The 22,637-nt window shown below is 38.2% G+C and overlaps 1 protein-coding gene across 11 annotated transcripts in view; it reads right to left on the minus strand.

Moving 5' to 3' along the window:
- The window catches only part of NEK10 (NIMA related kinase 10), a 265,539-nt gene that overhangs the window by 232,818 nt on the left and 10,084 nt on the right, over positions 1–22,637 (minus strand). For 10 of the 11 annotated variants that reach the window (XR_644237.3, XR_644238.3, XM_009201822.3 and 7 more), the window contains exons 2-5: positions 13,222–13,332; positions 12,877–12,937; positions 6,497–6,627; positions 4,665–4,763 (exon numbers count right to left, since the gene is read on the minus strand). Coding sequence is in view for 9 of the 11 variants with exons in the window: in XM_009201822.3 (XP_009200086.1) it covers positions 4,665–4,763; positions 6,497–6,627; positions 12,877–12,937; positions 13,222–13,295 (365 nt within the window). In the remaining 2 variants the exon portion in view is untranslated. Of the gene's footprint in view, positions 1–4,664; positions 4,764–6,496; positions 6,628–12,876; positions 12,938–13,221; positions 13,333–16,780; positions 16,826–22,637 lie in introns of those variants that run through there. The other variant, XM_009201823.3, reaches the window with a different exon arrangement.

Genomic DNA, 22,637 nt, shown 5'->3' on the forward strand with positions numbered 1-22,637 from the left:
GCACTTTGGGAGGCTGAGGTGGGAGGATCACGAAGTCAGGAGTTCAAGACCAGCCTGGCCAATATGATGAAATCCTGACTCTACTAAAAATACAAAAACTAGCCGGGTGTGATGGTGCACACCTGTTGTCCCAGCTACTTGGGAGGCTAAGGCGGGATAATCTCTTGAACCCAGAAGGCGGAGGTTGCAGTGAGCCGAGATCAGGCCACTGCACTCCAGCCTGGGCCACAGAGCAAGACTCCATCTCAAAAAAAAAACCACAATGAGATACCATCTCATGTCAATTAGAATGGTAATTATTAAAAAGTCAGGAAACAACAGATGCTGATGAGGTTGTGGAGAAACAGGAACACTATTACACTGTTGGTGGGAGTGTAAATTAGTTCAACCATTGTGGAAGACAGCATGGTAATTCCTCAAGGACCTAGAACCAGATATACCATTTGAACCAGCAATCCCATTACTGGCTATATACCCAAAGGATTATATATCATGCTACTATAAAGACACATGCACACGTATGTTTATTGCAGTACTATATTCAATAGCAAAGCCTTGGAACCAACCCAAATGCTTATCAATGATAGACTGCATAAAGAAGATGTGGCACATATACACCATGGAATACTATGCAGCCATAAAAAAGAATGAGTTCATGTCCTTTGCAGAGACATAGATGAAGCTGGAAGCCATCGTTCTCAGCAAACTAACACAGGAACAGAAAAACAAACACCGCATGTTCTCACTCATACGTGGAAGTTGAACAATGAGAACACATGGACACAGGGAGGGGAACATCACCCACTGGGGCCTATATGGGGGTGGGTGGCAAAAGGAGGGAGAGCATTAGGACAAACACCTAATGCATGTGGGGCTTAAAACCTAGATGACAGATGGATAGGTGCAGCAAACCACTATGGTACATGTATACCTATGTAACAAACCTGCACTTTCTGAACATGTATACTAGAACTTAAAGTAAAATAAAATAAAATAAGTGGGCAAAGGACATGAATTGACAACTCTCAAAAGAAGACATACAAATAGCCAACAAGTACATGAAGAAAAGTTCAGCATCACTAATTATCAGAGAAATGCAAATCAAAATTACAATGAGATATCATCTTACCCCAGTTAGAATAGCCATGATTAAAAGACAAAAAACTAACAGGTGAGGATGTGGAGAAGAGGGAACTCATACACTGTTTGTGGGAATGCAAATTAGTGCAACTGGTGTGGAGAACTTTATGATGATTTCTCAAAAAAATAAAAATAGAACCATATGATCCAGCAGTTCTGCTCCTGGGTATCTATCCAAAGAAAAAAAAAATCAGTGTAACAAAGGGATACTTGCACTCATGTGTTTATTGCAGCACTGTTCACAAAAGCAAAGATATGGAATCAACCTTAGTGTCCACCAACAAACAAATGAATTTTTTAAATGTAGTATACACACAAAATGAAACATTATTTGGCCATAAAAAAGAGAAAAAATCACATAATTTATAGCAACATGGATGGAACTGGAAGGCATTATGTTAAGTGAAATAACCCAGGTATAGAAAGACAAATATTGTGTGGTCTCACTCATATATGGGAGCTTTAAAAAAAGCCAGTCTCATAAAGATAGAGAGTAGAATAATAGATACCAGAGTCCAGGAAGGGTGGGTGAGTGCAAGGGGGGATAAAGAGGTAGGTTAACGGGTACAAATGTATTGTTAAACGAAAGGTATGAGTTCCATCATTTGACAGCAGAGTAGCGTGACTATAATTAACAACAACGTATTGTCTATTTCAAAGTAGCTAGAAGAGAGTTCTCAACACATAGAAATGACAAATCCTCAACGTGATGGGCACCTCAAATACCCTGACTTGATCATTACACATTCTATGTATGTAACAAAATACCACATGTACCCCATAAATATGTAAAATATTATATAGCAGTATATTATAAATAAATACTATTATACAAGGATTTTTTTAAAAAAGATTAGTTACCATTGTGTAACTAGGAGTAACCCCATGCTCAGGGATGACACTTTCCCTTGTCCTTTGAGATTTACTGTGAGGTATTTGCAGTGTTACCTTGTCTGACTCTGGATTAACAAGTCTTTTCCAGTTTCAGATGCCATCTGGCAGTTTCATTCTGAGAATGGGGGAGTAATCACAAATCAAAGAAAAGAATACAGAAAGGAGGTGTCCACAAGTATGATTTAGGGAAAGGCTAGAGTTGGGGTGAGTAAAATACAAGAGCAACATTACCACCAATTGGGTAGGCATTGAGAAGTGAGTTGAAAGGGGTCACACTTCACAAATGAGACTAAATTCCCAGTAAGTCATATTTTTCAGGGCAAAATTGAGTAGCATAACATGCTGAATGTCTTATCTATAGTCTTATCTACAACCATAATTGGACCAAGGACCCAAATTCCCACCCACCCCCAATCTCATGCAGCCTTTAGTTAGTTGCGTTAATACAAATTGTATATATTTAGTACATTTTCCTTTATTGGGCAATTGTCTTGCTGATTAGAGTAGTATTTGAGTTCCCAGGGAGAAAAGGACCATATGTCCTGTTAATTTTTTAAATTTCACCCTTCTGTACCACTTACTTAATCCCTTCCTTACATATAGTAGATGCTTACCAGTTTGTTTATCAAACTGAATCTAAACCTTCAACCCAACACTAAATCTGTTGTTTGCAAACAAAGGGGATAACAAGTCATATCAGAAAAGGTCCTGAGGTGTAATTCTTCTATAAGTCTAAAGTTAGAGGGGAAGGAAAAAAAGGACGGATGATCCCGGCTATTTTAGCAAGGTTATATGGGGTGAGGCACAATGGAAAACCTTTATATTTAAGCCATCTTTTACCCAATGCTTTTAGAATAGAACTGAACATAGCAAGCTGTCAGCAGCCACAGGATGACATTAAAGGATGCCCTTGATGTTCGACATTCCTAAATTCCATCTCGTACTATGAAAGCAAAGAGATCTACAATTATCTCTTCCTAGGTTGAAGACTTCCAGGGACTGCTCGTGTTACCAGCCAGTAACTTCATCCAGCCTGAGATGCCCCTTCAATTACTAAGAATTTTAAAACACCCTGAAAAGAGATTTCTCAACTTTAGAATTGTTGAGATCTTTTTCAATTAGTTGATGCCAACCAGTGCCCAGTTATTTTCCCTAACAATTTCTGCATCTAATGCCTTCCCCCAAAGTATTGACCCAATAAATAGTCTACTGGGCATCCCTTGAAGAGTCCATGTGAGCTGGCTTTAGAAAAAAAAAAGAACTTTATTTCCTAATACCGTTTTATGCATAATGATTCTGCTACCACCATTGTTTTACTCCATTCAATCTAAGCAAAAAACAGTTGATATATATATATATATATAACTTCAGGTTATTTGCAGTGTTCATTAATCTTTGAACAATCTTTGAGTGTGTAATCGAGAACTGAACACTGACCCAATTACATAACTTTGGTAAAGATTTTAGGCTTCTTGTATCATTTGAGCCAGTCTAATAATCCTCTGCTTAAATTAAGTACAAAGATGTGACAGATGCAGTCTCAATTCTGTATTGTTTTAAAGAAAACTAATGTATTGGACAGTCATTTAAGTCCAATACTTAAATACATAATGCTAAATGACCCCATCCAAAAGATGGAGACATGAGGCCATCAATTAAGCATGTATCGAGTAGCTGACTCGTCATGGAGGACCCATCAGAATGCTGTTCTACTTAAAATAAGCTATTGCACTGGGCCAAGTCAGTTTTATTTTGATCAAGGTATTAAATTATTAATACTCCTATTTTTATTTTTCACAATAGAAATAATGTTTTTCCATTTTCACTGGGATGGAATTCACATATCTCAATCAAGTCACAAAGTGACAAGGAAGACTTAAGATTCTTTATAGCATTTTTCAGCTGACGCATGTGGGAAGAGTATGGGCCTCCTGAAAAGAGCAAAAGACAGGACCCTATCATGACAGACTGTTAGGAGCCTCCTTCGCATCTGGCAGCAGCATACCCAGTTTTTCTATGAAGCAGCTCAGAATGGACAGAAAATTCAGACCTGACTGCAATCCAGCAACAATCAATGGCTCCCTGAAAACCCCTGATATTTGTGAGAGAGAATCGAGAGGCCTTGTTAACTAATCCTTTCTCTACAGTCCCAACACTGCACCCGTGTCAACAAGGCAAAGAAAGAAAGAAGAAACATCTTTATGAGGCTGTGGCTGGTTGTTACAGACTCATCCTTTCTTTCCTCAAGGTCAAGGCTTGCGCAGTCCATTTAATCAGTCATTAAATCACTGCAAAAGTGCACCATGAGAATGTTGTCCGCAGTGTTGTCCAGTGTCTCTTTCATAAGATCCCACACAATAAACTCCTCCTTCAGTATCCAAACTCAAAGAAAATAAAGGAAACATAACTTGAGTGTTTTCCCATTTCTCCTTATCTGTCATCAAATTCAGCTAAATTCAGTACCTCATCAGTGATTTTAATAAGATCATCTGTAATGCCTACTCATTCGCCTCCTTCTCTCCTTTAATGACATGTTCAATCCTGGAAATGTTTCAAATCATGTTCTAGAGACAAGATAGGTGACATATGCCACTCTTGAGTAAAAGCCTGTTTTCCAGGAACAATCTTACCTGCATATGAGTCTATTTTTCACCAAGGCGGTAAAGATCTCCTGAAATAGTTTATGCTGAGGATGTTTGCTGAAATTTCTCTCATTCTTGTAGTTTATACTGAGACGAAACAAACAGAAAAGGATTTTGTTATAGAGATCAGGCTGTCTCAAAGTTGCCAATGCAGACAAAGATCATCTATATTCAGGTAATGTTTTTATTATTACTAACCAGTATACTAATGAGGATTCAGGCAAATATTGAAGGAGACTTGCATTTAACATGTTACTAAAAGCAACTATCAATGGTTAAAATAGGAACTAGAAATTCAATTATAAGGTTAAAAATAAAATATAATCAAGTGTATGTATTTCCTTTACCATATCCATTAAATTATTCCCTATAAACACTAACAGCTAAAATTGGTTGGAGGAAGAAAAGGGTAAATGGAGAGAAAGAATGATTGGGGCACATTATTTAGACAACTGTGTAACAGGAAGAGAAGAATTCCCTCTCCACTTTTCCACATACCCTCGATCCCACTGGCTGATCTCACTATCAACACCAGTGGTCATCATTTATAATTCCTTCTAGATAAGAAGAGTTTATTAAACACAGTTTATACACCTTCAGCCATGTTGACTGTCACTGTTGATTGTTTATATGGTTTTTGTGTGTGTGTTTAACAAAATTCTAAGATATTCCATCTTCAGCTTCTTTTTGCTGATCTTACAGCTCACCAAAGAGGTTAAGAATACCTCTAAAACATTCTATTTTAAAACTGGAAAAGGATAAGGGATAATAAACAAAATGGTCATATTGCTACCAAATACACGATATGATATTTTTGCACGTAATTAAATAAAACTAATTTTAAGATCTAGGACAAATAAGCTGGAATTCCATGAACATACAACCTCAGAGGAAATGAGTATAACCTTATGTTGCCATGTGTAATGTTCTGCCTTCTGAGTCTTTCAGATGCCATTGGACAGCATGTCCCCATCCTAGTCACCTGAAGGCTGTAATGGTTTCTTAGTACACGGGCACTGGTACTCACCATATGACAATTTTTTAAGTAGTTAAGTGCTCCTCACTAAAAATATGTTTCTAAAATATGAACCCATGAAATGTCATGTAACTTTCCCATACTATTAAATTCATTGTCATAAGATGACAGGGAAACAAAAACAAAATCTAGGCCAAATAAACAAACGATCCTTCTAGAATATTCATATTGATATTTCATGCCGCTCACTATTTACATGGTACTTAGTGCCAAATGACCCAAGCACACTGTAAAACTGAGAGAACCAGCTCCCGAGAGGGGAGTGGCCCACAAGAACGTGGAGCTTTGCAGGGGTCTGCGTGGCAACAGAGATGAACATTACCTGACACTTTCAATGTTAGAGGTGTGCCGCAACCCCTTCAACCGAAAACCTCAGTTGTTTTGACAACCACATACTTTAACCACCACATCTGTTCCCAGCAACGGCTCCTTTTATGCCGTCTCATTACTGGCAAGATCTAGACAGACAAAGATTGGGATAAGCCTAACCAGGTCAATAATCTGGAACCACTTCCTCGTTGAGCAATGCCAAACGCATGTCAGCATAGTGTCCTAAATCTCCCAGGTCAGTTCCACCTGTACCCATTAAATCTGTTATTTACATATTATTTCTGGGAATGGTTTAAGCACTAACTAAAAATATTAAATTAAGAATCTCTATGGTAACTACTAAAGCGGGTTTTTAATTTTAGCTCCTGGGATAAACTTAAATAAAACTAAGTTTTATTTAAGTGAGCTAAGTAGAATAAGTTGTTGAAGACGAAGGAGATGCTGGATTTCTTACCTAAAATTTTCAAGTTCAACAGCTTCTGTGGACTCATGCCACTGACCCCGAGCTCTGTGTCCACCCGCCCTGATGGCGGGCTCAGACTTCGTCATGCTATTTTGGGCACTATTGAAGTTAATGGCTGGAAGCTACAGAAATAGAAGCATAGAGTACATGAGGATCACAATTCAACACGGGATAAAGAAAGTAACAAAATATGGGGAGGATGAGGAGAATGAGTTTTTTCCCAGGCCAATAATTAAGATAACAACCCTTTCAAATGTAAGGGTTTTACAAGATTCAAATCAAGTATCTTTGACTTGAACATCTACCTTACACTGTTTTATTTTTCTTCAAAGCTTGTAACACCACTTATCATATCTGACAGTTATTTATGTACTTTTAGTCTCCCTTGATTGTAATGTCACCTCAACACAAGCAGGAACTTGCCTGTTTTTGTTCAGTGCTATTACCCCAGCAACTAAAACAGATATGGGTCTGGGGTGACACCTGGGCATCAGGAGGTTTTGAAGTTTCTCATGTGATTCAAACGTGCAAGCTGACTAGACAGCTCCTGGATCCAGGTAGAACACTCTGATATAGAGCAGGGTGCCCAAATTGAGAATGAGTCATCATACATTCATTCATTCTTCAATATTTACCAGGTGTACATACTATTTTCCTGGTGTTAGGGATATAACAATAAAGAAGATTCTATCACTTTTAATCAGTCTGAACATCCTGATTCCTCAATCATATTTATAAAATACATTAAAATATATTATCAAATTTACCGTAAGTAAAAATGTAACTACAACATCTTGACTATGCTTCCACTTGCAATAATAAATTGTCAGGTTGTCAGTATTCAATATTTGTCTATAATTGGGATAACCCTGAGATTTGTTTCTGATACCATAATAAAGTTGAGCATGGTATAGACAAATATCCTATTTTTTCCAAAGTACAAATGAAGGACGTTCTATAATTAGCTAAATTATTACAGATGAGGTAAGCAGAGTATAACAAAACAAAAAAATCCTTTTTCAGTAAATTATTCCATATATATTCCATATATTACCAAACAAAGTTATAATATGTTGCACTTGTTGTCTTATTTCATTGAAGTATTTAATGTAAATCAGCATGAAGACATCATTTCCGGCCAGACGTAGTGGCTCACACCTGTAATCCCAGCACTTTGGGAGGCCGAGGCAGGTGGATCACCAAGGTCAAGAGTTCAAGACCAGCCTGACCAACATGGAGAAACCCTGCCTCTACTAAAAATACTAAATTAGCGAGGTATGGTGGCACATGCCTGTAATCCCAGCTACTCGAGAGACTGAGGCAGGAGAATCACTTGAACCCAGGAGGCAGAGGTTGCAATGAGCCAAGATCGCGCCATTGCACTCCAGCCTGGGCAACAAAAGTGAAACTCTGTCTCAAAAAATAAAAACAAAAAAAAAAATCATTTCTTTATTCAAAGTGAATATGCCTGACTTTTTATAAGGTCAGCTTACAGAAAAATGGATTATAATAAAGACATTGTTTAATAGTTAACAAAACTAAAATCCTTTTTTATCATTTGCCAGCCACAGTCAAATTTTCAAAGTGTTAATAATAAATCTTCCATCCTGTAAAACTACTTTTCTATCTCAATTCAGTCAGCCAATCTACAACCACCAAAAGACAATAGGCTGAGCCAGCAATGCTTAATGGTTAAGAGAACAAATTCCCTGGCCAGATTCTATGAGTTTAAATCTCCCATTAACTAGCTGCATAATCTTAGAAAATTTACTCAATCTCTCTGTGCATCAGTTTCTGTATCATTAAAATCAAAATAATAATAGTATATAACTCAAGAGTTATGAAAATTGCATGAGTAATTATAAACAGTAATTTATAAAACACTTGCTATGTGTCAAGCATAGTTCTAATTGCTTTGTACATACTCTTTTAATCCTCATAATTATTCCTATTATACAGATGAATTTTGCTAAATGAATAAAATTTGTCATTACAAATTAGGTGATTTCTGAATATCAACTATTAATCCAAATGATATCTAACATGAAGTAATAGCACGAGCAAATTTTCCCATGTTATACCCAAAATATCATGATACATGGCAAAAAAAGGAGGAGGTTTTCCAGGCCCAAGAGATTCTAAACCCCCTTACCATTAGCACAACTCCTAGAAAAGTTTGCAAGAGACAAATTAGCCAGCACAGAGAAAGCAAGCCCAGGTGACTCCAAGGGAGGAGTGGAAAGCTGCCGCAGCTTGCCGCCATTCCCTTTGCAGCAGAGCGGGCGGCCTGTATCAGAAATCAACTCTTGGAGAATGGGTGGAGAGATGGATTCGGCATCAATAGTTGCAAAGACCAGGAACTTAATAGTAGGCACCTTGAAGCAAGCAGCACTTCATATGAAAGAAATGTACATTCAGAATCCAGTTCAAAACCCAGAGCCTTTTCTCTTGGGTCCCCAATTTGTCTATCTTCTGTGTGTCTGGTCTTTCCACACCTGGGCATCTGCAGCCTGTTGCTCCTGAGCTTGGGTCAGGGCGTGACTTACCCTCCTGGCAAGCACTTGCCCAAGCCTTCCTGGATAGAGCTGTTCACTCCTTGCCTGGTGGCAACACCATGCTTACCTCTCTTTCAAAACATCTCGGGCTCGTAGAATGTATAGCTTACACAACATCCTTTCCCCTTGAATTTGGCCACCCTGAGGGCAGCATCACATCTATTAATCTTTGTGTTCTTAGCACTTCTCACAGAGCTGGGCATATTGTAGGTATTCAAATGTGAAGCTATGGAACGAATGCTCACTTTGTTCCCCGACTCTTCGCCAAACTAATTCATCTGCTAAACCACCTCCAGATAAGTTCATCCATTAATTCACTGTAGGTGTTGCAGACACATCATACACCAGATGTCGTGTGAGACACCGTATATATACAGTAAGTAGAACAGTCATGGCCTCTGTCTTCAAGGAGCTTACAGTCCCATGGGTCATGGGAGGGGGTTGCAGTCCATGAACCACAATGTCAAGAATGTCGTGTCACTTCTGCTTGCGAACTTCAACGTTCTCTGTTGCTTATGGAATCAAGTCCAGAATTCATAGATAGACTTTCAGACATTGCACAGTGTCTTCCAGCTTTATTTATCCAATAGAAATGTCTAGTCACCCTTTTACTTAAATGCTTGTCATTTTCCTTCCTTCAGATATTTGATTATTTTACTCACTTAACCTAGAATGCCCTTTCCATCAATTCCACTGATGGAAAAACCAGCCTATTTTTTAGGAACCACCTCCTTCCCTGTCATTCAAGCTAAAACTGGCTTCCTATTCCTCAAAAGCTATATCCTTGCTGCATGCACCATTCAACCAGGATGGTGTCTTGCCTCATGCCATAATTATCTGTCCCTACTCCCGCTCTCTCAAAACATAACCACCACCACCATGCCGTATACGTTTTCTTTCTACAGCATCTATCGAAACCTCCTTCATTTCAAGATAATTAATAAGCCCACAACACATTAATTTTTTTCTTTATTCCATCTTTTTTTTTAAATTGCAAATAAATTCCGTAGCTTCCTATGGCTGTAAATGTGGAGGAAGAAAAGAATCTGAATTCCAGATCTTAGCAGGTTGCTTCAAGATTTGTGAAAACCTCTGGTGACATCTCCAATCAGCGTTGTAGTTTCACTTTGCCTCAGCAATCCTGGGGCAGTTCTTTTTCTTGAGTTATTGGGTTTTCCTGGATTATGATTATTCTAACCCTGCTTATCTTGAAGGAGGCGTTTCTGCCTCTGTGTGTCTCTGTCTCCAGATCTGTCACATTATGAGACTGTCCTAGAGATATGCAGAGATACACGGAGTGTAGGTCAGGACAAAGAACAAAGGTAGAACACTGGAACACAATGGACCAATGGTGGAAGCAGCCTGGCTCGTTAGAGATTCAGAGGACGGGCATTCAATTCTCTGCACTCTCTACCCACAAAGTGGATTTCTTCTGTAACTTGAATTTGGCCAGCCTGGTTCATTTGCGAAAAACAGGCCACAACTTGTTAGGGCAGAAATGCAGCTGAGTGGGCCTTAATCACAGGTTTCACTTTTCAAATTGAGTACTGAAAATCTCAGAGCCAAATATATTGCCCACGTGTATATTTTGTTGAGCATTTCTGCTTGACCCCAACTCTAGTTTGCTCCCAACACTTGTTTTTCTCTTATTTTGCGCCCTGGTTTTAATGTATGACAACCTATCATACTTTCTGTCTCTTTATAAGCTCCTAATGGCTCTTTCCGGAATAAGCAAAGTATAAATAACTGTAACTTGAGTTATTTTCTCCAGTGTCTTCCCTCTCCTATAAATGTCTCCACGTATTTTACCAAAAGGAGAACAGGGTAACATTTCTTATTTCAAAATTACAAATCAATGAAACTTTTATAAACACAATTAAGCATTAATTTTGTAAACCTAAGGACCTTCATTTAATTGACAGTATTTTTATTTTTATTTTTTGCACCATCTACTTTCTGAATAACTCAAGTATTACAAATATACATTTTTGTACATGTAAAAGATTTTACAAAAATATATGCCATGTAAAGTTGTCCCACAACAGATTGCAAATTTGAAAATTGGTTAAAGGGGGAAAAAAATCACTAAATTAACTTTAAGCCTGCCAGGTGTTACAAGCAAGCAGTGTTGAAAGGGCATATAAGAGATCTAGTCAGCATAAACTTCAAAGTTGGAAAATTAGAGCCAGAAAAAACACATTGCTTTTTGTTTATGTTTTTGTTTGCCCTGGTCAGGAGGTTATACATACTCATGTGGTGACCCAATTCTCAAGTCACAATTCGATTTAGCAAAATCTGGCCAAGAACTCATCATATAGAGTGAATGAGAGGCAAAAGTCAAAGTTTCTGGCATTAGGACATACATGATCTGTCAGGAAATAAGACATGTAAACAAGAGTTTCCAAAGCACAGGAGAAAATAATGCTACAGCATTAAAAGAAGGAGCCTTGGGAAGACAGAGATCACTTCTAGAATGGAAGCTACAAGGAGGTAGTATCATTAGAGTTGGGTCTTGGAAATGGGTGAGATTTTTATAAGAAAGAAATTTAGGAGAAGGAAATAGTAAAAGCAAAAAGTAGAAGTCTTTGATATTATGTTTACATCACAGGACGTACAGTGGGAAAGAATGGGCACTACACTCAAAACTGTATGCCTAGCCATCTTGCTTGCCTCTTTTAAGAAAGGAGGGACTTAATTTTGCAAGTCATTTAACAGGTATCTCAGTAGTTAGAAGCATACACAGCAAAGATGGGGTATCTGGGTTCAGAACTAGACTTCACCAATTAGGATGCTGTATGATCTTGGGAAAGTCACTTGATTTCTTCGTGCCTGTTTCCTTATCTGTAAAAATGGGAGTTGTAATTATTAAGCAGGGTAATGCAGGTAAAGCAGTGGGCACATAGAAAGTGTTCCCTAAATATAAACTATCATTATTTGGCTTTTATATGCCATCAAATCATTTTCCAGTATAAACAGATAAAAATGCTGTAGTTCTCGTGTAAATGTGGTCGATATAACAAAAATTATCAGGGTTGGATTACCAAACACATGAGCTCTTAAACAAATTTACTTAAGCAAGAACAATGTAGACTTTAGAGCCAAACTACCAAGGTTCAGGTCCCATCCCTGTCATTTACGAGTTAAGGTGCTAAATAAGTGTCTGCTATTTTCATTATTATTAGCATTGCTATGTTGTTCCCCAAGCCTCCCTTGATGGCCTCTAATCTCACGATTTTCCAAAGTCTCACAGGTGCAAAACCAAAATGAAAAGTTTGGAGATAAATTCAAGCAGAAGTACCACTTTTTCTCTAATAAAAACGTTACAATGCTACTATAAAAATAGTCAAAATTCACTCCTTGCCCCTCTTTTTGATGAGGTACATTGTGCAGCAAGCCTCAAGAATGGTACTGTAGCAAGGGGGCAAGATTGGGAAGAGTGAGGGGGGAGGAGGAGAAAAATGTGGTAGAAAGTGCTTTGAAAAAAACAGTTTCCCTAAAGCTTGGAAAGCCAAATGTTGGCCATTCAGTAAAAGAGTATACAGTCTGTTTACAGACCGAAGAGGAAAGGGTTTGCTAAGTAGGACACAGGGTGACAAGCATAGGCTAAAGCAGGGCCTGGCCTGAGAGAAGAATGTGGATGCTAAGTCTTGGCAGAGCCTGAATCAGGTGTCAGAGAAACAGCCAGATGAAGAAAGAGCAAAAATGTGAATGAGCAAAGAAAAGCAGACATATCGTTCATAGAGATGTTAAATGGAGTCCTTTGGAAACATATGAGTTTTCTTTTATTACCACATGAACCTTCTTTGTAAACACTACCTGTTGTTTGCTTGATTGGACGTTCAAAAGGCACCGAAGTCTTTTGAGATCTGAATAGTCCCTAGGAGAAAGAATAACACAATGTGAACCCACAGAAGGCTCCAGGTGAACAAGATTGTGTTACTCACTGATGGCATTGCCACTTGGAGGCCTGCTTTTATCAACTGGAACGTATACACACACTAAACATTTTCTTTAGAATGCTAGAAATGACCAAACATTTCAGTAAACACTATAACTGAATAGTAGTTGTCAAGAGTCTTCTCTGTTTCTCAAAAAGCCATTAAATCTGTTCAGTAACCACTGCCTGAGTTAATAATTAGCGAACGCTCAGTAGGGAGTTACCTGGTGGTGATTTCTTGCTGTTTTTTATCAGTTGATTTTTCTGTGGTCTTCACCTTTTTGTCTTGATCAGGCATTGTAAAACATCAACGCCCCAGAATTAACATCGCATTCCTTTCAAATTAAACCAGAGGGAAAATTTTATTTGGGTTGTGTGCACCAAAATTTTCTCAGTTAATACAGACAAAACCCACTTATAACATCTATTTAAACATGGAAAACCTAGATTCAGTTCTAATACAATAATAAACATGTTAATATGAATACCATTTACTATTTATCATTCAAAGGACATTGGGAACATTTAGGGCATGCTTTACCCTCACTCAGAAGATAAGTATGGGTATGTCAATAGACAAAGAACAATTGGTTTGCTTTTATTTTTCTTAATCAATTTCTAATGCAATTATTTTAGTTTTCAGAATAGAAATAGAAAGTTGAAGATGCCCATATTTTCAATTACATAACAAATACAAAATTAAGTGTGTACTATGGGTTTAATTTGACTGGATGTAAAATTTTCCAACTAGGCTTCAATGCCACAGTTTGACTTCAATGTGTTGTTCAGGCATGAAAAAGTATGCATTATTGTCTTATAATAGCACGCTTCAATGTATTGTGAAATCTATGGTCAAAATCCAAGTGTTTCAGAAGTATTTAGAGGCAAAAGGAATGTACCAATGGGCATTTCACTTCCACTGAATCTAGTGAAATTTAATTTTGTGAAATGCTCAAAGACAGTTTAAGGATTTAAAAATGATTTTCCCATTATATTTGTCATATTTTTGACAAATAATTGGGCTACAATTAAGAGCCAGAGACCAAGTCTCTCAGCACAGGAGCACAACAATAAAAGGTCCAATATTAACACTTTAGGATTGCACCTAGGATATAACACCACCTCTTTCATTCAACAAATATTTATTGACCCTTTTCTATGCCCGCGCTCAGACTGAAAACTGCTAAAAGGTTAAGGAAGCTATTACAGGTATGCGTTTCCACCACAAGCAAAAAAACAAACAAAAACCCACTCACAAACTTTGAAACATGTTTGTGAGGTGTTCAGGTAGTGATTTAGCATCTATTTTTACTCTAAAAGAAAGGAAGAGAAGGGAGAAGGGAGAGAAGGGGAGGTAAAAAGAATGGAGGATCTTAGTTAGTGTTTAAAAGCAAAAGACGCAAGTGTTTTTAATATGCAAATACAAAAATGTCCCATAAGTTCTAAAATAAATGGAAATCCATTCAAATTAATAGAATCTAACTTTACTCTTCCCTCAAAGATACAAGAAAAACTCTACATAGCCACATTGTCCTGCTGTTGGCTTCAAATTCCTGCTCAAACTATAGCTACAGACTGTTTTAGAAGCAAAAATCGAAGCCACAATGACAAGCACGAGAGAGCCTATAGAAAAGCTCACAGGCTGCTTCTGCTAGAATGGGATCGCATTTACCACTATCGAACTCGCTAAACACCCTGTCTTATTCTCTTGCTTAATTTCCGTAATTGTATTGACCAAGTGTGTGAACAGGAAATAATGATCTAATCGTTATATCTGTTTGAGATCAGCATGTACTCTATGAGCTGGAAGGCTGAATATAGATGACTCTTTGGAAATCTTTCACTTAATTAAACAATAAACAAATTCACCAGTATCAGCAAAAACAGACAATTGCCTTTAGGATAAAAAACAAAATCCTTTCCATTTAACGGCTGCTCAAATGGAGATATTCTGAAAAAAAAAAGCTTTGAGAAGTTGGGAATGCTTTAAAATGCTTAACCTAATCCCATTTTAAATTAACAAAAATGATTACATTATACTAATGTCTATACTATAAAACAAAATGGGAGATGGGGGAAGGAAGGGCAGTTCATATGTTAAGTCAAGTTGCCCAAAGGCAGACAATGTATTAAGAAAGCATTCCCAATAGAGGTCAGGCAAGGGTGCTAACGCAAAAGCTCTCTGGAGGGTAGCTTCAGTCTAAGTCCATGGAGGAATGCTGCAGTGTAGTTAGTACTCAGAGTTGTCTAAACTGAGAGAAGTGAAAGCCTGGCTCTCATGTTCCTGTAGCCTTCAGTCATAACTCCCCAGGCACTCCTCTCTTGTGATAGTGACTCCAAGTCACTTAGAGGCAGTCCTCTAAAAAAGACATAAAGAATCTAGCTGTTACAGCAGATTGACGCCAATACCAGGATACACAGTCCCAAGGAATGGGGGAGGCTCTGGGCAGAGTGCCCACATATATCCACTACAATCACTGACTGCATGTGGAAGAGCTGTGGATAATGAAGGTAAAGTATCTTTGCTATGGATACAAACTAAGCAGCGCCTACTGCATTAGTTTCCAACTACTGAGTTGAATTTCCCTCTTTCTTTGCTTGACCTCGCCAGATGTTGGTATGATCTCGTGTCCTAGCAGCTCAGTCCTTGGTCCTCTTCCCTTCTCTATCTGCCCCCTCTCCCAAGGATCTCTTGCAGTCCCATGGTTTTACACACCATCAGCAATTATAAATTTATATGTTCAGCCCTAACCCCATTCTGACCTCCTAAATTCACAAAGTCACCATATGGATGCCTAATGAGCATCCCAAATTTCACCCTAAACAGAACTCTTGGCCCCCACCCCCAGTACCAAATGCCCCTAGTGCTCCCCATCTTGGTACCTGGTACCACACTGGTGCTCTAGACAAAAGTTCAGGGGACATTCTTGGCTCCTCTCTTTCCTCTACCTCCCATATTCAAGCCACCAGCAAAACTAGTTAGCTTTCCCTTCTTTCCACTCCTAGTGCTATCACCCTACTCCAAGCCACCATCTTCCCTGCCTGGATGACTGCCACGACCCCCTCAACAGTCTCTCTGCTTCCACCCTTGCTCCTCTACATCCCCAGGGAATGCTTTAAAATGTAAATCAGACCATACCACTCTGTGGCTTACAACCTTCCTGTGGCCTGCTATTGGACTTGGCTTCCAACCATGACTTTCACTGCGCTGAGCTTGCCTCCTCCCCTCTCTCTCTTGCTTCCTACACTTCAGCCATGTTGGCTTTCTAGGGAGAAACATGAACCCAAAAACATGCCAACTGCTATGGTTTGAATGTCTATCCTCTCCAAAATTCATGTTGAAATTTAATTTCCACTAAAACAGTAGGACCTTTGAGAGATAACTGAGTCATGACTCTGTCCTCATGAGTGGGTTTAGTGCATTTTACAAAGGGCTTTCAGGAATGAGTTCTCTCTCTTTGCTCTTCTGCCATGTAAGAAAAAGTGTGACTCCCTTCCAGAGAAAGCAGTGTTCAAGGTGCCATCTTGGAAGCAGGGACTGGACACTTACCAGACACCAAGCCTACTAGCACCTTGATCTTGGACTTCCCAGCCTCCAGAACTGTTCTTTATAAATTACCTAGTCTGCCAGGCATGATGGCTTACACCTGTATTCCTAACACCTTGGGAGGCTGAAGCGGGAGGATCGCTTGAAGGTCAAGAGTTTGAAACCACCCTGGACAACATACCAAGACTCCATCTCTACAAAAAACTTAAAAATAAGCCAAGTGTGGTGGTGTGTACCTGTAGTGCAAGCTTCAAGAAGCTGAGGCAGGAGGATTGCTTGAGCCCAGGATGTTGAGACTGCAGTGAGCCCTCATGGTGTTACTGCATTCCAGCCTGAGCAACAGCACAAGATCCTGTCTCTTAAAAAGAAATGAATAAATAAATACCCCAGTCTGTATTATTCTATCATAGCAGCACAAAACAGACTAAAACCACTTGTACCCATGAACATGCCAACTATATTCTTGCCTTAAAGCCTTGGCACTTTCTGCCTGCTTGCTGTTCTTTTCCCATAATCTCACGCTGGCTTCTCCATATCCTTTGGGTTTCAGGTCAGATGTGCTCTCCTAAGTGGGGGCTCCTCTGATGAATCTCTGCGACATATTCACCCCCACATACTCATACTTACCACAGCACTCTGTTTTCTTTCCTTCTGGAGTTCATCAACATTGGAAATCCTCTTGTCCATTTATTGATTCCCTTGAACTAGCTTATAAGCCTCCTATGGCAGGGACTGTGTCTGTTTCATCCACAAATATGTCCCTGACACATAGAAGAGCACATAGTGCATGACACAGTGTAAGCATGGTATAAGCCTTCAAAAAATATGTATCACAATCTGTAAGGAGTGATTTATTTTGTGGGTTATTTGCTTTTAACAGTTACTTATTTTAAGGTTTAGAACCTCCTCTGACATCCCAAGTCTGGTGCTCCTTCTCGATGCCCCCTGAGCAGCCTGTACTCCCCACATATTATTATTATTATTATGTGATAATCAGGAAGTTCCAATATCTAATGTATAGGTTTGCTCTGGGAGATTTTGATGTTACAATTGGCTGATTACCACAGAAGGCCAGGAATTGGGCTTCCATTATTCACCACAGAATGGCGAATGGTCGGCAAAAAATATTTATTGAATGCAATGCCTAATAAATGGATGAATGGATAAAAGGATTATTTTTAAAGAAACCTGTGTCATTACTCTTTTAGGTCAACAAATTGCTCATAAAGCTCTTTGATAAATAAAATCAACTGATGAGCATTTGTGATGTTGTAATAATCCTGAGCACATTCAGGAATTATTCAGTCATTGGGGGAAACTTAAGAGTTCTATATAAGAAAATATTCATCGCTGTGCTTCTGAAACTATCTGTAATAAAGAACTCTTTTTAATTTCCAGTCTTTTATGGACTGATACTTTTGGTTCAAATCCTGTTCAGTGAGACCATTCCACTGGTGATGTGCCCACGCTGTCATGGCAATGCTGAAGTGCTGTAAATATTTCTAAATTCTTACTCTCAATTTCTGTCTTTATCTGCTCATGGACCAGTAACACACCAGTCTGAATATCACCTTAATAGCACTGATCTGGATTGTTACAGTCTATCTTTTTAAGTAACAAAACTGTTTTCACAGCAACCCTAGATGAATCTCTAACTGAGAACCACAGCCCTAAGTACAGAGTCTGAGGGGACTAACCTAGGAATTGACAATTCCTTGACAACCAGGAGAGGGCGAGAGTGAGGCTGGGAAAGGAGAACTGTGGCCAAGCAGCTAAAGCTCAAGGTGGACTCTCCACTTAAAACCAAAGCAATCTTATTTCTCTGGGGTTCTGCATACAGCTTCATTAGAGAAAAGGATTCTATTGCTAAAAATAAAAATAGAAAACCACTGATTCTCTAACACTTATTTTACCAGTGAGATTAGGCCAAAAACGTTTGCTTTCTACAAAAACTTTTGGCCTTATCTGTAAAATAAGTGTTAGAGAATTTGCTACACAAACACTTGTACCTATATGGGTTTTTCTTCCATTCTAATGAGATGGTGGAAATTTAGTTTGTTATTTTTTTATATAGGGAGTAGTCACAGTAGTGAAAGATTATATATAAAAGCCAAAGGCCTGCTACTTTAAAAACAGAAACTTTCGGTGTCTTTGCTTTTTTTGTACACCTCACTCATGGGACCTGAACACCATCTCAGATGGGAGAGAAGAGATCTTTCCAAACCTCAGGGGACAGCCCATGGGTTTGGTGCTTACAGCCCTAGACAAGTACAGATATAATCACAGTTATGATTCATTGTTGAATTTTTAAATCCATTTTTTAAAAGAAACGCTTACAAGTAACTTCTGTCCTCTATTGTTTGAAATTTGGGTTAATGCTAAAGAAGTCCCCAGAGATGCACCTCATTTGCTCGTGATGTCTTGGTAACTGCTGAGTAAACACATATGACAGAGAAAGAAACACATGCCATGGCAAAATTACCTAACTGACTGTAATTAATTTAAATTGTGCAATATTAACCTACTAACTAAATAACATAGGGAGTATTTGTGATATGGCTTTCAGATCTCTACCCAGAAACCCGTTTCTATTCCATGGTTGCCTTAGCTACTCAAAATATCCTCAGGTGGCCTCATCTTTACTAAATATAAAACAGAGTCATTTTAAATGACGAGTTGATGGGTGCAGCAGACCAACATGGCACAAGTATACATATGTAACAAACCTGCACGTTATGCACATGTAACCTACAACTTAAAGTATAATAATAATAAATAAATTTAAAAAAAAAAAAATCACACACACACACACACAAAAAAAAACAGAGTCATTTGAATCATTATGGTAAATCGCCCACAAATCCACAAATACCTTTTTTTTTTTCTACTAATCACTTAGGTTGCATCTTTGTAAATACTCCATTTTATTTACTACAATTATTAATGGTTAAAAACAAAACTTACAAAGTAATAACAGGCCAGGGAGTGGTGGCTCATGCCTGTAATCCCAGCACTTTGGGAGGCCAAGGCAGGTAGATCACCCGAGGTCAGAAGTTCGAGACCAGCCTGACCAAAATGATGAAACCCCATCTCTACTAAAAACACAAAAATTAGCCAGGTGTGGTGGTGCACGCCTGTAGTCCCAGTTACTCAGGAGGCTGAGGGAGGAGAATCACTTGAACCCAGGAGGCAGAGGTTGCAGTGAGCTGAGATCATGCCACTGCACTCCAGCCTGGGCAACAGAGTGAGACTCTGTCTCAAAAAAAACAAAAACAAACAAAAAAAAATAAATCAAAAATAAAGTAATAACAGTGAAAATACATCAGACTAAAGTTAATTACCACTTTGGCTTGTCAGGTTTATTATTTTGAAAAAAGCACTAAAATAAACTGCAAGGAACCCTACCACAAAAGGAAGTTAGAACTTCCTGTACTGACAAGAAGTCTCTATTTCTTCTGACGAATAATGATTAACCTTTCATTTTAGATGACAAGTTACAGTTCTGTCTGTTTTCAAAGCGACATATTACAATACTTTAGAGAACTTTCAGCCCCGTAACTAACTAGAAGTACAAAATGGAAAACCATTTCTCTAATTCCTTTACTGTAGATATTTTTCTAAAAGTTCCTCTAATAGTGATTCTCTGAGAAAGGTAGTTAAAATAAGATAAAAATTCGCATAGAGCAGCCAGAGATAAGACAAACATGTTAAAATGCACTGGTTAAATGTTTAGTTCTCAGTTTTGATGACTGTAACATGGCGATGGCAAATGTCAACATTAAGGGAAGCTGAGTGAAGGGTATACGGGAATTCTGTGCTGTTTTTGCAGTTTTTATGTTAAGTCTAAAATTATTTCAAAATACACACTTAAAATGTATTTACAACTTCAGCAGTTTATGTAGTTAAAGTGCTTTGAGAATAAATAAACGATTTTCTTTTTGCAAAGAATATTTGCACTAAATCTCACAAATATATAGTGTTTGGACTTTTCAAATTATGTATGCTTTAGAACATTATAAATCCTCCACAGAAAATGTCAAGTTAAATTGGTCAAATTGCTGGAAAATAAACAAATACACACACATTTTCAAAATAAGGTGAGCAAAAAGTTGAGGAAATCCTGTAAGAAACATAACTTGCTAATACCCATTACAGTTTAGAAAGGACATCTGGTTCTCTAGTCTAAACTGTTGTCTTGATTTTATCCCTTATATTACATTGTTATTGCTCTTCAATGGAAACTATATGTGGAGTTAGCAGAAAAGAGACAGCTATGACAAGAATAAACCTCAGAGAACATGCAGTACCAGGGTGTCTAATGCCATCCTGGCCCAAGAACAGAATGTAAATGAATGAAGACAGGTGTAGAGAGTGGTAGAGCTTTGGTCACACCTGAGAAGGCACCTTCTCCCAGAGGGATTCAAAAGCACATTAAAAATGAAGCAAAACATGACAAGACACTTGCACAAGATAATAAAACAAATCTACAGGTCACCAGTTGCAGACCATAATTCAGCTCCCTTCTACTAGAGGAGGAAATTAAGACCCAGAGAGGAAACATGTGTCAAAGGCCACACAGCATCTTTAGGAGTAGAAGGAGAACAAAGCCCACTTCACCTTCAGGATCTAAATCTTCATGGAAAACTCTAAGGCAGATGGGAAAAAGAGAACTTGTTGACATTGGCCCTTAGCCAAGGGCAGAGGGTGATATAATAACAACTGATGTTTGCATAACTTCACCTCCTGGACCCTGGGGTGCTTGCAAACATCCATTCATTCATCCTGGTTCACTCATGTGAAATATGTAGGTGGTGTATTTTAATCATCATAGAGTGGTAAACAAAGACACAGTTGGTACAGAATCTCCAAGGGCAGGAGCGTGTCGCCAGCTAAGGACAAGCATCGTTATTACGGCCTTGCTCCTGAGTCAGTACACTTGCCACCTTCCTTGTGCAAAAAGTCAATACTTTAAGCACTTTTTGTAAACAAGCACCTGGGGATAAAAAGAACCAAGAATTCCAATAGTATTCTAACCCTTTCCCACTTAATCCTCCAAATAGTTACTGACCACCTGCTATGATGATGGACACTCCTTTAAGTGCTGACTTTCATTTTCCTCTGGCTAATACTGACCCAAGTTGGTCTGAGTGCTGCTCCAAAATTAACTAGAATATGTGACAACAGATACCACTACAACCTCCCTATTTTCTGATTTATTCTCATTCCAACTCGTATCTTTTATTGTAAAGGGAAATCTGCAGATATTAATGTAGATTCTATGGATCCCCTCCATTGTCATTGCATAATGGTATTTGTGGTATGCTGTGTCTGTGCCTTGTATAGCTGCTACAGCATCCAATTCTACTCATCATATAGTTTATAATGTGCCTGTGTTAGAGCAAATGAACCTGAGACTCACATATTAAGTAGTGATATTGAAAAGAGGGAAAAAGGTCCAGATGATGTGAAGGAAGAATGTATATTAACCCATCAACAAAAATAACTAAAGTAGCACATTAAATTTCTCTTTTCTCATTGACCCCAAATATAGTAAGAGTATATTCTATTTCCTGATTTTGTGAGAAACAGAAAAGTGAGAACTATATTTATTCATTACTCCAAGAAATATTTATTGAGTCTGTAGTATATGCCAGGCACTGAGGATACAACACTGAATAAGGCATGATCCATAATGTCTTCTAATAAAATAGTTAACCAACATTGTAATAAGTGATAAAGTAAGTACAGATTCAACCCAAACCCCTAGAACTTTCACAAGTGAAGAGAAGACTGAATCAACAAATTGAGGTTCATATGTTCAGTGGCGCTGCAAAAACTAGAAGTACTTTCTGAGCTATAAAATTAAATTGAATTTTATCTAATAACATTTTATTTCAAGTGCATTTTATTATTTACTGTGCTCTGACTGTGCACAAGATACCACTGGACACTGCAAAAAAAAAAAAAAAAACTCTTTACAATCCAATGTGTGCGGGAAATCATAAATATGTAGGGTAAAGCATATGAAACTGCTGATAATGTCTCTTTGTAAAAGAAGACTTTTTTTTAATGGTTCAGGCAAATACAATGGAT

Source organism: Papio anubis, chromosome 2, assembly GCF_008728515.1.
Source record: "Papio anubis isolate 15944 chromosome 2, Panubis1.0, whole genome shotgun sequence".
Lineage (NCBI taxonomy): Eukaryota > Metazoa > Chordata > Mammalia > Primates > Cercopithecidae > Papio > Papio anubis.